Genomic DNA, 18084 nt, shown 5'->3' on the forward strand with positions numbered 1-18084 from the left:
TTGCCGATAGGTGTCATGACTCATGAAGAATATAATCTATGACTTTCTAGCAATTTTTATTAATAGACCAACTGGGTGGATATCAATCATATTCTCAATGAAGTCCTATGATAAGATGACACTTGGCAAATTGGTGCTTACAAATAATTTATCAATAAATCTAATGAGACAAAAAATATGATGTGATTGATATATAATAAAAATAGTATAATAGAGAATTCACGTGAAAATAATATTGCTTCAATTATAATTTATTATCTTAATGAATTGTAAAAATTATTATGAAAAGAGTTGTAACTCTAATAATTTATTAATAAATCTAATGAGACAAAAAAATAATTATGAGGTATTATGTTGCGATTGATACATAATAGAAATAGTATTAATAGAAAATTCACGTGTAAATAATATTGTTTCAATTATAACTTATATATCATCTTAACTAATTGTGAAAATTATTATAAAAAGAGTTGTACCTCTAATAATTTATCAGTAAATCTAATGAGACAAAAAAATCATTTATGAGGTATTATGATGTGATTGATACACAATAAAAATAGCATTAATAGAGAATTCATGTGAAATTGTTTCAATTATTACTTATCATCTTAATGTGAAAATTATTTTAAAAAGAGTTGTAACTCTAATAATTTATCAATAAATCTAATGAGAAAAAAAATAATAATTTCTAAGGTATTATTTTGAGATTGATACATAAGAAAAATAGTATTAATAGAGAATTCATATGAAAGTGATATTGCTTCCTTTTTTTTTTTTTGAGAGAGTTTCAACCTATGNGTTCAATAATCTTTAGAATAATAAAAATTGAATCCCTTACTCTTTATCTTGAAATTGAATCCATGACTTTTGTGTCACCATTATTTAATTCAACTATTTGTGTGTGTTACAAAGAGGAGGTTTGGCTAATGTTGATCATCAATAAAATAAAAGCATATTAAAGTTTTGTGGAGGATAAGCATATTCAATTAGCCTAAAGTCGTAAAGGATATGTGAATCATTAGCCAATCCGAACAAAAATTATTTTGCCGATAGGTGTCATGACTCATGAAGAATATAATCTATGACTTTCTAGCAATTTTTATTAATAGACCAACTGGGTGGATATCAATCATATTCTCAATGAAGTCCTATGATAAGATGACACTTGGCAAATTGGTGCTTACAAATAATTTATCAATAAATCTAATGAGACAAAAAATATGATGTGATTGATATATAATAAAAATAGTATAATAGAGAATTCATGTGAAAATAATATTGCTTCAATTATAATTTATTATCTTAATGAATTGTAAAAATTATTATGAAAAGAGTTGTAACTCTAATAATTTATTAATAAATCTAATGAGACAAAAAAATAATTATGAGGTATTATGTTGCGATTGATACATAATAGAAATAGTATTAATAGAAAATTCACGTGTAAATAATATTGTTTCAATTATAACTTATATATCATCTTAACTAATTGTGAAAATTATTATAAAAAGAGTTGTACCTCTAATAATTTATCAGTAAATCTAATGAGACAAAAAAATCATTTATGAGGTATTATGATGTGATTGATACACAATAAAAATAGCATTAATAGAGAATTCATGTGAAATTGTTTCAATTATTACTTAATATCTTAATGTGAAAATTATTTTAAAAAGAGTTGTAACTCTAATAATTTATCAATAAATCTAATGAGACAAAAAATAATAATTTCTAAGGTATTATTTTGAGATTGATACATAAGAAAAATAGTATTAATAGAGAATTCATATGAAAGTGATATTGCTTCCTTTTTTTTTTTTTTTGAGAGAGTTTCAACCTATGGCGTCTACTCCTGATGATAACTCTTTATCATCAGATCAAGTCACCAATCAGTTTTGATGTAGACAGTGATTGAACCCAAATCTTTTATTCAACCATCAGAGACTTTACTAGTTGAGTTAACTAGAACTCACAAATATTACTTTAATTATTCCAAATACTGTTTCAATTATAACCTTATCATCTTAACATATTGTGAAAATTATTATGAAAAGAGTTGTACCTCTTATATTGACCAATATGTGAGTGTGCGTCTATTTTTTTTTTTTTTTTTTTTTTTAAATCTTAGTTGACATGGATAATGTCTTAAAAATGACTTAAAACCTCGCTAAAAAATAAATTAATATTTTAAAGAAATTTTCCATATACTCAGTAAATTACTTACACTTTATATATATATATATATATATATAAAAGTAAGTTTCACATGCGAAACCTATATGGCTATAGGTAAAACTCACTTTTATGTGAGGAAAAATGTAATATATTTGATGAATTGAGTGTAATTTTAACAAACTATATATATATATATAAGTAGGTTTCACATGCAAAACCTATATGGCTATAGGTAAAACTCACTTTTATGTGAGGGAAAATGTAATATATTTGATGAATTGAGTGTAATTTTAACAAACTATATATATATATATATAAAAGTAGGTTTCACATGCAAAACCTATATGGCTATAGGTAAAACTCACTTTTATGTGAGGGAAAATGTAATATATTTGATGAATTGAGTGTGATTTTAACAAACTAAGCACAATAATTTTAGGGGCAAAAAAAAATGAAACAATTTCATTTTTTTTTAATAATACTAAGAAAATATAGAATTTCCATAATGGTTTTGAACTTCTACAAATGCTTTTGGCATGCAAATACTTGTAACATTGTGTTACCCAAGCTTTTATTTTTTTTTTGAGAAAAGTTAATGGATGTTCTAAAGGTATTAGTTTAGGAAATATTTTAGAAAAAAAAATTATGAGAAGAAAAAAGTAATTGATATTTTTTTTTTGACAAATTTTGTTTATAAAAGTAAAAAAAAAAAAATTATTATTATTAAAAAAAGTCCATTACCAAATGTCTAAAGTCACCTATTAACCGAACATTTAAGTGAGTCCAATCTTTCTTTAACTTGACTAGCCTTCTGTCTGTACTGCACAACCCTCTAGAAAAGAAACAGGAAAGAAAAGAAGATAGGAAGACGGTGTGTGTGGGGATTCTTATGTTTTCAAATCTTTACTAAAAGTAATAAACAAATTGGGACAATGGATTGGAAACCCAAAACAAAAACATATCCAAATTTCCTCGATCTGCTCCAATTGTTGCTTACAATGTGGTTGATTGATAATTACACATTTATCTGCCTTTTTTGTTAAATAATACTATCATAGACAAATGACTTTTCTAAGTTGCATAGCATCTAGGTTACAAACTAGGGACCACAATTGACATTAAAATTGATGTAGTTTTCCATGAGAGCCAGATTAATTTTGAATTGACAAATGAACTAAACCCATAAATGTGTCAAATAAGGGTCACATCCACAGAAAAGCATGCATAGCTTAATTTACTTCTTGCACAATACAAAATAAAGACATCAGACTCAAATGTTGCCACCAAAATAAGGAAATGCAAAGTTCACGAGTGGCCACATCGCTCTCGCCCCCACTTTTTTTCGTACACGTTTTGTCCAGTTAAAGATTGCTCAGTACAAAGATTACAAATCTCGGGGAATCTTGGAAATTCTGTTCCTGGATTGCAATGTTTGTGTGTTTGTTTCCTTATTACTAAGAGCATCTCCAATAGCTTCTTTAAAGTCAAATTTAGAGTATCAATCCCTCCAAAACCCACTCCAACAGCTTCTCTATCTCTATTTTTTAGAGTAGAGTTGCTACAGTGCTTCTTTATAAGTAGAAAACACTGTAGCTTTTACTATTCATCCTTCAAATATTTTTTTATATTATAATAATCAGGTATTGAATAAAAAAAATGTTGGAAGATGTGTAGTTGTAAAAAAAAGAATAAAGAATTAATAAAGAAATAATATTTAAATAAGATAAAGAATGGGATAGAGAATCTGTTGGAAAGTATATTTGAAAAAGTGGGTAGTTAAAGGTAAAAGTTACTGTTCATTCTTCAAACAGTACAAAAATTTAAAGAATTTGTTGGAGATGCTCTAACCTTATCACTCGCATTAGTGCCAATTTGGCCGGAGGCAGGACGGTGTTCACATGAGCATGCCCGTGGCAGCACCGCGTGCACGCTGCCAAGTTCATGACATGTCTGCGGACATGTTGCCATGCTCAAATATTCTCCTTTGTACACGCTGGCATGCCTATGGCCACCTATCGTACATGCGGCCAAAGCCACATAATAAATAGTAACTGTATAAATTTTCATTGATATTAATTCACTTTGCATTTGGTTTTTTATTTTTCTCTTTACATATTCTGAGAATAAAGTAAAAAAATAAATGATAGTCGTCATATATGAAGAAACAAAAACAATTAAAAAAATTAAGAAAATTTTGATATTTTAATGAAATTTAATAGTTAATATGATATGAGTTGTTTTGAAAATCAGTATATAAAATAGAAAGCAATCAGTGTTATATATTTTATTCGCGATCAATGTTAAAAATATCATAATAACAACAACAATAAAACGATTGTAGTAGGTTGATGACATTGTAAAATTTAGTCACATTTACTACTAATTCAGTAATTCATCTTGAGGCAAAAATAATATATGATTGATCATGAATAATTTGTTGAGGATTCATGTTTTACCATTAAAAAGTTTGAGACTTTTTTTTTTTTTTTGAGAAATAATTACAACATGCTGCTAACTCTGCAGCTCGAACCATTTCCCTCCTAAACCCCCAAGTATTTTGTACATAAGGAGGTGCCAATTCAGCTACAAGACTTTTAACTTAAAAAGTTTGAGACTAAAACTTGATTTTTGCTTAGTTTTACAGTTTATTTTAAGAAGTAACATTACATGAGGAAGGTACATTGTTATAATTTGTGTTGAGCCATCAAGTAAAAAGGTAAAACTGATTGAGGTCAATAGTATATGACTATGATTTTGCATGTGTAACAATTTTCAATTCTATGCATCTAGATTTTAATTTCTAGAAGATGCAACATCCATTAGTCACCATTAGAGTCAGTCAATGTGTTTGGTAGGCCATCATAACTAAATATTATTCAAAGTAGCTTTCCTTTTACTATTGAAAAAATTGACATAGCCCAGCGATGTTCCCTGAATTTTTATTAAGGATTGTGGCCTGACAACAAGTAACAATTACTCCTTGTTGAAAATATGAAACAAAACAATTATCAAATCCGGATATACCTAAAAGCTTATTGAATTTTTTTTTCTTATTTATTTATTTATTTTTTTTGTCAGAACTTTTGAGTGAAAAATGGTTTGCATTGCTAGATTACTGTTCATTCTTGGTATATTGGGCCAAGACCTCCACAATCCACGAGGCCTTAACTCCAAATCATGGACCACAATTATCCATTGCATGCCTTCCACAGGAATTTGGTACCACACTTGATGTTAATGGATCACCTAAATTTTTTGGATGATAGCGATACTAATTGAAACACACTCCAATTTTAACTGTGTTAAAATATCATTCTTATCCAGATGCTGTATTGTTGAACTTGGAAATGTGTTTTGTCACTCAGATACAAAAGCTTCTGCATGGATAAGTAAACAAAAAAAGAGTTACAAGAAGCATAGAAAGATGCACATTAAGCTCACAGATACGAGCCAGGAACAAACTTGCAAGTGGCTGCTGCAACTGGAAATTATATATAATTTTGGGCAAAACTTAAGTATATTTCTTTAGGTGCTATACATTAAAAGTCAAACACATGGTTGCTAACTATAATAAAGCCCAAACAACGTCATTTTTTCTAAAGAAAAGTTATATTGAATGTAATTATTTATTTGAATTTAATTGGAGAGTCTAATATACTACACCTATGCTAATATACTGCATCTTTTTAGTGACTTAAGTTTTACCCTATAACCCTATAACTTTTGGAGGTAAATTTGCCGGATGTGAAATCTTATTAGTTGATTTATCAAGGCTTCTCACTCTAATTTCCTTTCTCAATATATTGGAAATTTTAAGTTCGTATTTCCTCTCAACACTCAAATTATAGCACAATGGTAAATGCTATATAAGGCTGGTACAAACAAAAAAAATGCATCTGCAAATTCAATATTCAAATTCACGACATCCAGCATGAAATAATGCAACCATGCATCAAGAGCAAACCACATGTATCTCTCTTTTTTTTTTTTTTTTTTTTTTTTTTTTTAATAAGTAATAAAAAAAATATTAAAAAAAGAAGAAGAGAATTGTCACCCAAGTACTATACAAGCAGTATACATCAAGGACAAAATACAACTCAAGCACATAAAGTACAAAAGTCCATAAAACCATGAACAGAAAAGAAAGAACAAAAACTTAACACTGTTACCCAGTTCAAAAGAGTCTTAAAAGAGAAGATTTTAAGATCTGAAACTATTTTTTATGAATCCTCAAAATGTCGAGTATTCCTCTCTCACCAAATGCATCACATCAAACAATGAGAGACAACCATCCAAATAGCACTATTTTGATGCCGCCCAAACCTTCCTTGCCAACAAGCTAGCAGCTCCACCACCGTCTTTGACATAACCCATTGAATGTCAAACAAGATAAACACCATGTACCACAAATTAGAAGTGAGAGGACAATGGATAAGAAGATGGTCTATTGATTCCCCATATTTTTACACATACAACACCAATCTAAAATCCATATCTTCTGTTTTCGAAGATTATCAATTGTCAAAATATTCCCCAAAGCGGCAATCCAAACCCAAAAAAAAAAATAGAAAATCTAGGAGGAACCTTAGGCTTCCAAACAATCTTCAAAGAGAAGGACTAATCTATATTTTTTGTCAAGATCTGGTAGTATGGGCGAACTGCAAAACCTCTTCCCTTAGGAGACTTCCAACAAATCCTAACCCCCCTCAAAGAAACTCCATAAATACTATTCAAGAAATTGGATAAAGACTCCAATTACCAATCTTGAAAGCCTCTTACAAAATTTAAATTCCAATAGAGAACACCATTGGGAACTTCATCAAATCAGCTACATAAGCCTCCTTATTGTGACTTCTAGCACATAATTCTGGATAGCACAATCTCAAAAGGGTGTCCCCACACCAAACGTCTTGCCAAAATCTAATAGTAGATCCCATCCCAACCTCAAATTGGATATGACAAGTAAAAGAAGGCCAACCACGGCTAATAGACTTCCACAAACTCACTCCATGAGGACTAGTAATAGGACAAGAGCACTAGCCTCCCCCTTCACAACCATACTTGATCCTTATCACTCTCATCCACAAGACTTGTAGCTCATTCCCAAATCTCCAAAACCATTTTCCAAGCAGTGCTTTATTAAAACTTCTCAATTTTCTAATAACCAAGCTGATAGGTCGGAAACCCCTTACCTTCACCACACTAGATATTTTAGGAATCAAGGAAATGAAAGTGGCATTCAAACTTTTCTCAAATGGCGCATTATCAAAAAAAATATTGAAAAACGTCCATAAGATTGGTTTTGATAATGACCCAACAAGTCTAGAAAAAAGCCATAGGAAACCATCAAGTCTAGGAACTTTATCTCCATTAAAATCCTTAACCACCCTAAAAATCTCAACTTCCTCAAAAGGCTTTTCCAACCAGCCAGCCTTATCCTTGGAAATCTTGGAAAAATTCAACACATCTAGGTGAGGGCGACGGAGCTTATCTTCTGAGTAAAGACTCTTATAGAATCAAACAATACCATCTTCAATAACTTCTTGATCTGATGTCAACACTCCATCAATATTCAGACTGCCAATACTGTTAGTTCTTCCATTAAAAATAGCCATCCGATGAAAGAAATTCATTTTGATGTCCCCCTCCCTTAAACATAGCACCCTCGATTTGTCACTAGCTAATCTCTTCCAACAATGCAGTCTTCTCAATTTCCATGCAAATTCTCTTTTTTCACACTTCTCATTGATTGATAAAGAAACCCTCTCCTCTTTAGAATCTAGAGCATTCAAAACATTCCACAATTACATTCTCTTAATGGTTACATTACCAAACCCTAATTCATTCCACTTTTTAAAATCTCATTTAAAGCTTTTAACTTCTTGGCTAGCCTATAACTTGGAGTTCCACAAACAAAAATGATAAGAGTCCCACCAAATTTTCACCTTCTCCACAAAACCATCCACTTGAAGCCAGATGTTTTCAAAACGAAAAGGCCATTGGCCCTCATGAATGTCACCACCCTCCAAAGAAATCGGGAAATATGGTCTGATAAAACTCTAATAAGCCATTTTTTATGAATATTTGGATAGTGTTCCTCCCACTCAGAAGAAAAGAGAAATTGATTTATACTGGAACCAAATAAAGAATTGGACCACGTGTAACTGTCACCCTCCGAAGGGATATCCATTAACCCATTAATAGATATGAAATTTGAGAAATTGTGCATAACCTGAGCGAAGCTTTTAGCCCCCAAATGTTCAGAAGGAAAGCAAACAACATTGAAGTCACCACCTACACACCATGGCAAATTCCACCAACTATACAGACCTGTAAATTCCTCCAAACATTAGCCTTTTCTCCCTATCCATAATAGGACTATAAGTACTAGTAAAAGCCCATTCAAAATTGTCCTCTACATTCCTAAATTTACAAGACACCGAAAATTGACCCACTAGATCTTCCAACTTCTCCACAACCTTCCTATCCCACATTACCAAAATCCCACCTGAAGCACTTATTGAATTCAAATAAACCCAATCAACATTTTGACAACCTCAAAGAATTTTAATAAAACCCCTAGGGATAAGCTCCATCTTTGTCTCCTACAGACAAATGACATCAGCCTGCCATATTCTAATAAAATTCCTAATTTAGAGCCTCCTATCCTTCTTGTTCAGCCCCCTCACATTCCAAGAGACTATCTTCATATTAATTGGGACATAATCACAGCCCTTTCCCTATTGGAACCTCGAGATTTACATAAGTGGAAGCAAAGCACAGGTCTCTTAATCTACGGTTACAGACACAACCCATGATGTTGATTAAAGCCCTTCAAAGAATTGTATATGATCTTCTAATGTTTCTCCACGCCGGATTTTGGTCACCGATCCATCTTCTTCAACCTACAAATGATAAATAAAGCTTTTTGAGAGACAAAAAAGGAGTGGGGGGTGTGGATACAATTAATTATAACTAATCCATAATATATGAGATATTCCAAATTAAAAAGATGCAGAAATTTCTGTGAATAAGATTGATAATATAGGAGCTCACTCAGGCATAAGATTCAAATTTGTGAGAGTTACTAAAAGTAGTAGAACCCACCTCTAGTGTCAATTGTGTAATGTGATGGAAATACAAGATGGAACATTCAAATTTTCTAGTACCATTTGTGCAGCATAAAAGCAATAAATAGAAACCGCCTCTAATGTTAATTGTGTAATTAGATGGAAATATAAAACGTAACAATCACAGCTTAAAGTGTCATTTGTACGGCATAGGTATGTTGTATAAAATATAGACAATGTGAAGTCATTGATACATACCCAGTACTCTGGCGGGTGCATTCTAAGATTATAAGTTGACGCCATGCTCATACAGTAAGCACCGGCATCATGAACAACCAGACCAGTTCCCTGCAAAGTGAAATTCTAGATCAGAGAATTTAAAAAGAGAGTAGTCATTTTTTATTGGGTTTCACACCTTAGAATACACTAATAAGGAAGAGTGAGTTGATCCAAGTCAAGGGAACCAAAAAAAAAAAGGGAGAAGACCTAAAATAACATATAGTTGAAAAAGTAAAAAATGATATGTGAATTAAGGAGGTGACAAATAGTATGATTTTGGGTATGATAAAGCGAGTTGATCCAAGTAAAGGGAACCAAAAAATGTAGAAGAAGACCTAAAATAACATTAGTTGAAAAGGTAAAAAAGGATATGTCAATTAAGGAGATGGCAAATAGTATGATTTTTGGGTATGATAAAATGCCAAAAAAGAATTCACGTGACCAACCCTAATTAGTTTGCTTAGAATCCATAGCCAACTAGCCCATTTGGAACTTGGGCTTGATGGTTGTTGTTGTTGATGTTGATGTTGTTGTTTCACTCATTAGAATATGCATAACAGCCACACACCCACCCCCCCCCCCCCTCCCCCCCCCCCCCCCCCCCCCCCCAAAAAAAAAAAAAAAAAAAGAAAAAGAAAAAAAAAGGATATGAAGAAAATTATAGCTGCGACAATCCAACAGGAAGCCTACACAATACCTTGGCTGGAGTTGGAAGTACTCTATCCTTTCCCAGGAAATCTGCTGACTCACAGACAGGGCCCACCACATCAAAGGTTGAGGTCTCTGCATCAGGTGGTGCAGGAGAAACCAGCTCTATGTGCTGCAACCCGGTACCGACAAGTCAATTGTGATGAAAAGGCACAACAATGTAATGCGTGAACAGCCATGGTGATTAGAGAAATATTTATCATTATGTCCAAAATGAGCAAAAAATACAAGTGCATTTGCTATGTAGTAGAATATATGAGAACCAGCAATTTAGATTTTTTAAAAGGTTGGTACTACACTGTTTTATGGGTTTGATATAAGGGCAAACAGCCACTAACTAATGCAATATTTGACCAACAATTAACAATATAATGTTGAAAAATGTTTTTCAAGTACTAGATGCATTTGATACACAAAACTGATTAGATGTCCATTATCTTCAATTCACATAAATATAATTTTCTACAAGAGAAGTTAGCTATAGTTAAATTCTTACTTGATAAGCACCATAAAGACTAGGACGGATAAGTTCAGCCATGCTGCCATCAATCACAACAAAGTTTTTTGTTCCATTAGTTTTGACCCCAGTTACACGACTAACCAGGCAACAAGTATTTGCAATCAATGATCTCCCAGGTTCAATGATGAGTTTAAGATTTCGTGAAAGGACCAGCTCTCGAACCTGCAGCAACGACCAATGTTAAAAAGATTCAGTGAACCTTCACACTGATCAAAGTAAGAACATTGCTAATTCTCTTTAAAACTATATTTCCCACTGGGAAGTGAAGCCTTTATTACCTTTTGTCATCCAATTTAATCCCACACTAAGATTATAAATTAGTCAAAAAAATTATTCAAAATGAAATCCTACAAAGTTTTCAAATATGTTGACAATATTATAATTCTCAAAATATAAACCCAAACCATACAAAAAGAGAATTTCTTGGAGAGGGTTGGGGGATGTGGCTCTAAATATCATATAAAGTTTCAGAAGACTAGGTGAGTATATATTAGATTTACATTGGCAATGAATCCTCACTGCATTCTATTAGATACTTATAGCCACTAGATCTGAGTAAAAAACAGAGCTACTACAATATGTATTGCAAATTCTCATTCAAAACACCATTTGTCAGCCTATTTTACCTAACAAAAAAGCGTGCTTCACAATTAAAGCAGATGTTTCTTTTGATAGGTAATATACAAGTCCCTATGCATAGAAGATTGCACAATTGACCACATCCTGCATCCTATGTTTTTGGGGAGAAGAGATGTCAATTGATGCATGGACCATTTGTGTCAAAGTTAATTTATTTCTAACTAAGATTGGACTTCCATATAAATCAAGAAATTGAAGTGAGGCACAGTAATTCATGAGGCCCACAGTAAAATTAAAATCCTTCAAATCCTACAGGCTACATGTGCTCTACATTTTTTGGCAATTGCAAATGTAATAACCTATTTTGCACATATCATTCTAAGATCAAGTTTGAGGATAAAAATTAGCAGCCCACCCTTGTTAGAAGTGCATGGTGCAAGCAATGCTACCCATGTATCAAGAACTCCCTCTTTCTTCAAATGAACTATTAGCCATGCAGACATGAATTTTATACTCAATAAAGGCCAGAAAACAAGACTTAGAGATATGATCCTCACAGTATCAATTAAATCTCTGGGTGTAGGAAGGATAGCACCAGTGTGATAATAATCTATGCCAAGTCCACCTCCAATATTTAAGTAATCAACTTCAAAACCTTGAGCTCGGATTTCGTCAATGTAGTTGACCATAAGAACCGCAGCATCCCTGAATATGTCCACCTGTAAATATTAAAAACCAGATCTTTAACCTTTACATTAACCCAAAAAAAAAAAACAAAAAAAACATACGTTTCATATTTTTTGTAAAGCCGGAGAAAATAACTAAACGCATACCATGGCAATTGGACAGAACAATAAAAACTAATTCAAACAGAGAATGAAACCAAGATCAACATCAGTGTAAACGGCAAGATAACAAGACAACAAATGAAGGGGGGAAGAATATTTCTACAGCAACAGCCAATGTCTTGAGAAACAGCATTAAAAAAATAGTTTCCTAAAGAACAAAACTTCTTTTCTTTTTCTTTTTTTTAATCTTGAGTTTTCGCCATGAGTGATATGTAATTGCTATCATACCCTGAAAAAAATGTAATAGCTATCGTACTATGGCTATACATGTCCCAGACTCATCTTCTACAGGTTCTATATTGTAATTGCATTAAATAAATGAAAGTATTTGAACGCAAAGCTGTTGAAAATACCTTGGTGATGGTGGACCCAAGATGGCAATGAGCTCCCACAAGCTTTAGCTCATTAGGATGTGCCTTTACAGAATCCAAGAACCATTGCAACTTCTCATTTCTAATACCAAATTTGGAGTTCTTGTTCCCAGTGGCAACATAAGGATGGACCTAAGAAAAGAAAAAGACAAGTTAGTAAGATTAAACTTCAGCATTATAAGCAGACCAACCTAACAATACAGATGAATAAGGTGGTGGGTCAAGCTGATAGTGTAGAAATGGGGGTGCCTTGGTGCTAAGGTAGTTTAGAGTGTAAAATGCAATGTGGCAGTAGAGATAGGCATAACAAAAGAGGTGGTGTGGCAACAATAGTGCCAAAAAAGTGGTAGTGGTGATTAGCAGGCATAGGTTCACAATAGTTTGGTCAAGGTGTCACACCCCAAGTCTATTAAAGGTTTAGGGTGTATTTGTATAAGCTGTTGGAAAACTCTGTTTTGAGTTTAAAACAAGCGTTTGTAAAAAAAGCGATAAGGAGTTATAATTGCAAAATAGAGTTTTGGGTTTTAAAAATGCTCTTTTAAACTCCCAAAACGCCTAACCAAATGGACCCTTAGAGCATAAGAAGACCACAAACCAAAAAGCACTTGTACAATTTTCTCCCCCTTTGGGCAAGGTCCCAGAAATAGTGATTATGTTCCATTTAGATTAACATAATAGCCAAAAAAGATTGAATAAAATATTATTTCATGTCTTCTAATAAATCTATTGCTTATCGGTTTCAATCCAAACAAAAAAATCAATGATATATATATGGGAAAACAAGAGTGAATTTTGAAAACAGCCTTGCTCCTATGGTATGCATGATTAAAACTTTGAAACAACAGTGGAACAATTTCAAATTACATGCATCAAGTACCCTCCTATTAGAGATTGTTAGCTCAGGAAAAACAGTTGAATAAGACCTGACGCAGATAGTTTAAAAACTTAAAAGTGTTCTCAAGTTACAAAACTCCATTGCAATAATGAATCATTTCAGCCAATCAGTAAAATATTTTAAACAGTCAATTTAAATTCTATAAAAACTGATCTATTTACTACAACATCACAGACTCTATACACTATACAATCCATAACAATAAGTGTTACAATCTGGCTATTACATACTTGAGGGTCCACGTCTGGGTTGATCCGAAGTAAAACATTAACCTTCTTGCCAGCTATTCTTGCAGCTGCTACAATATTCTCCAAGTCAAATTCACTATCAACATTAACAAAGACACCCGCTTCGGCGGCTAGGACCAATTCCTTCAAAAGTTTTCCATTCCCATTAAAAATACACCTGTTCATTCAAACACAACCAAATTACACTGAAACTAACATCGTTACTAGTCAAACACTTATAACATCGACAAGATTCAACTACTAATATGTAAAAACTATTTGTACCCTACCTTCTTTCATATTACTAAAATTATTCGTAATTAAACTAAAGAATTAAAGAGAATTTGTATTTGTTTCAATGCTTCAATAAATAAGTACATGCATGACTATGTCAAATATATAAATATATCATAAACAAGAATACTATTAACTTTTTGTTTTCGTTGAATTTAACGATAATAATAACTAAAATTGATTACTCAAACCACAATCAAAACTAAATATAAATTAAAATAATATTATAACAATAGTAACAGTATATAAAATAATATAATATAATATAACATATGCCAGCTCTGAACCACAGCAAGACATATAGAAAGTTGTAGAAGACTAAAAGTCAAAAGCATAAACATAAATAGAGAAATATCGCTGCAAAAACAAATATGTGATACAGCATCAAAGATAGAAAAACAAAGCAGAAGCATATTCAGAAATAAACACAAGTGGGTGTAGACGATTTTACTTAGTGGGATCAAACCCAGCATGGAGAGCAAGCCTCAGCTCATTTCCACTGACAAGCACAGAACCACAACCAAGCTGCCTTAAATACTCCAGAATCTTCAAGTTATTGTTAGCCTTAATAGCGTACCCAATAATTGAGCTCAGACCATCCAAAGCCTGGTTATAGGCCTCAAAGTTTCTAGTTATCTGTGGCTTACTGTAGAGATAGAACGGCCTCTGCTCAACAGAGTCCATGACTTCCTGGACCTTAAGTCCTTCACAGTAAAGATACCCATCTGAGGATTTGGTGAAACAACGCGGAAATGAGGTGTTTTGGGAGAGGATGGCTCTGACTGTGAGAGAAAGAGACCGCTTTTGGGTGGTTTTGAGAGATAAAGTTTGGATTTTGGAAAACGAGTTTTGGTTAAGAGGGTTTTCATAGGTTTTGGGAAGTGTTGGGGAGTAGGAAAAAAATAAGTGTGTAGCTTTAGCTGCCATTGAAGAAGCAGAAAGAAAGTTTGTCTGACAAATTTCACTTGAAGCTAGGGGTCTTTCTTAATATGTTAACACAAAACAAGAAGGCCCAGTCGGGGAATGCTAAGTCATACACGGGCCCACCACTTCACTAACAAAAAAACAAAAATTTAAGGAGGGAAACAAAAACAAAACATACAGATTGGGGAAGGGAAGAAAAAAAGAACAGAGAGAGAGAGCTGAGCTCAGTTGTGAAATTAAGCCCAACAATAACTTGAAGAATCTGGAGAACCGAGCAGACCAGGATACCAGAAATAAGGGTGCACGTTTGGTAATATTGTCCTAATAATATTGTTTAAATATTGTGAAAATAAATGTGATTGAAAAAATGTTTAGAAAATACGTGTTGTATTGTTTAAAACAACACAATCAAACAGGCCGCTAATGACATGAGCCCAATGGATCTTGATTAATGAATCTTTAAAATTAAATAAATAACTTTTTATTAATGAAATAAATTTCTATCTTATATTTTAAAAAATAACTAATTAAAGAGTGAGAATTATTAAATTAACAAAATTTTCACAATATATCTTAGATGCTAAGTTATTATTAGTTCTAATATGTATCCACCATAAAATTATTTTTTTCACTAATAACAGCATGTAACAACCTAGAATTTAGATTTTTTTATGAAATGTTGTGAACATGACATTTCTCTTAAAGTTATTGAGTCCGATTAACAGGTGTCCTTTTAGGGTATTTGTTAATTAACTATTTTAGAAAAGTTTTGATACAATTTTCATAGAATATATAAATAATTTATAATTAAGAAAAATGTTATTTTTTTCATTTTCCTTAAAAAAAATTTTAAAATTATTTCATAAACAAATGCCCTTAGAGCATTAACAAAATCCTTAATTCAATTAAATAGATTTGTTTGTTTGTTTATTACTCATAATTGAGCATTTGTTAATCTTTAACTTGTATTCTTGGCATTAGGGCAATCGTTAATGTATGCACCCATGACATTCAAATCCAGTTGGGCCTTGGACTTTGGGTCAACAGCCAAGCCCAAGGGCCCAACCCTCGTTTGGCCCAGGATTTAAGCCCAAACCCTCAAAGGCTATAGGCCCAGAGTTGAATGCTACTCAAAGGCTTAAGAAGCAGGCAGCCGACGTTGACTTGCGTCTTGCCTTACCACGTGGTAATTGCTCAGCAAGTCATCCTCGAGCAAAGGTTGCGATAGTCCGGTCATGCTACCCTTTACATGCCTGATAGTGCATTTGGGAACATCGCTGTCGAGCACATCTAATGAAGTGGGAACTATTTCCAAAGCCACTCCTACCTAAACGCCCACTTACAATTAGCAACATTGGACCTCTCATCACACTAGTTATGAAAGTAATCATAATCATCCCACCAACAATTGGCTATAAATGGGAGAAGCTAGAGAGGAGTAACAGGATGAAAAAATTTTGGGAGAGAAAGAATAGAGAAAGAGGGAAGCAACATAGAGAGAGAAAAGTGATCTCATTGAGTCTCTGTGCCGAGAACAACCCAAAGTGGGAAATCTAAACCCACTATACATATAAGTTGTGAGCCCGAGTGAGGCCCAACCCAGTAGCCTTATTTTTGGCGCACACAATTGGCGCCGTCTATGGGAATCTCCTACAATGCTGTGGTTCTATAAAGACTTAAGCTAGGGAAAAATGTCTGGAAGACGTTCGGGGAGTTACGCTGAAAGTGGATCCATAGGATCTTCTCAAGGATCCAACTGGTGCGAGCGCAGGCAAAAGGGACAAGAAGACAAAGAGCACGGCCATCAGGAGGAAATGTCTGGCGTGGGGGAGGGATCATACCAAACCCAACAGACTATGTCCGATGCTACGGGACATAAGCAGAAGGATGGGAGAGATGAAGAGCTCGAACGGCTGCGCAGACTGGTCAGAGACTTGGAGTTGGAGGCAAGAGGCAGGTATCAAAAAAGGGATAGGGATGACTGGGATGGAAGAGCTGATGGAGGAAGAAATAGATACGGGGGCGGGATCTAATCAGTCCGGTTCCTATCAACGGCAAGGTTATTCCCACTCCCAGGAATCTCGTCAACGCCGAAACTGTTCACATTCTCGGGGGCATCAAGAACGGTCACACTCATGCGAGTCAAGGCAATGACGAGATTGCTCAAGTTCACGAGAGCAATTAGACCGGGATTCAGCCTTTCTAGGAGAGGGGCAACCTCACAATGCTGCTATGGATGCTATGAGTCGCGCTTTGTGAAAAACAGCTCGTTCCCCCTTTTCAAACAATATCAAACAGGCCGAAATGCCAAGCAAGTTCGCCCGCCCACAGTTCAATTCCTACTACGAAAAAACGGACCTAGTAGAACACGTCAGTCATTATATTCAGATGATGTCCCTGCACACTCATAACGATGTGCTTATGTGCAAAGAATTTCCATCGAGCCAAGGTCCTACCGCTTTGAGGTGGTTTAATGGGCTACGGAAGGCCTCCATACATAGCTTATCCGAGTTGATCCAAGAGTTTGGTGTTCGATTCGTGACCTGTAGCCGTGTACCACAGCCAGTAGATGCACTATTGTCCATGAAAATGAGGATAGGAGAAACCCTCCGTAGTTATACTAGCAGGTACTGGGAACTATACAATGAGATAAACGGGGATAATGAGAAGGTCGCGGCAAGCACTTTCAAAATGGGGCTACCTGAGGACTCCGAACTATGGGAATCATTAACAAAGAAGCCTCCCGAGGACATGAGGCAGTTGATGAGACGCATCGAGGAATACAAACAACTGAAGGATGATCGGCTACAAAGTAAGGGCAAAACGCCGATGACAAATTGTCCTCGGCAAAATGGATTTCCACTCCGACCCTAAGAGGGCTTGACGATTCAAGAACCGGCAGCACAAATCGGAGAGGTATATGTAACGTTCAAGGAGCTGGTGCACTGGATTGTCGATTAGATCAAGCATGAACCATACTTTCGGCAGCCGAATATGATGGGCAGAGACCCATCAAGGAGGAACTAGAACTTGTACTGCACCTATCACCAAGATAAGAGTCATACTATCGAACAATAACGGGTGTTGAAAGACCACCTTGGACAATTGGTTAAGGCCGAGTATTTGAAAGAATTTGTGATGGAATCAGGGGACAGAGGTGCGGGGCAGGACACTTGGCAAAGGGGGAACCCCCT

At 34.0% G+C, this 18084-nt stretch overlaps 1 protein-coding gene across 1 annotated transcript; it reads right to left on the reverse strand.

Annotated features, from left to right (window-relative positions):
* Positions 1-6055: 6055 nt before the first annotated feature.
* On the reverse strand, positions 6056-15175 carry LOC111986007 (diaminopimelate decarboxylase 2, chloroplastic). The gene is made up of 8 exons (XM_024017644.2): positions 14418-15175; positions 13676-13850; positions 12533-12682; positions 11889-12050; positions 10729-10914; positions 10222-10344; positions 9504-9593; positions 6056-9080 (listed from the first exon to the last, which is right to left on the reverse strand). The coding sequence occupies exons 1-8, from the start codon at positions 14891-14893 to the stop codon at positions 9000-9002; spliced, it is 1443 nt and encodes a 480-aa protein (XP_023873412.1). The 5' UTR covers positions 14894-15175; the 3' UTR covers positions 6056-8999.
* Between the last annotated feature and the right edge of the window lie 2909 nt (positions 15176-18084).

Source organism: Quercus suber, unplaced genomic scaffold (genome assembly GCF_002906115.3).
Source record: "Quercus suber isolate HL8 unplaced genomic scaffold, Cork oak 2.0 scaffold_233, whole genome shotgun sequence".
Taxonomy (NCBI): domain Eukaryota; kingdom Viridiplantae; phylum Streptophyta; class Magnoliopsida; order Fagales; family Fagaceae; genus Quercus; species Quercus suber.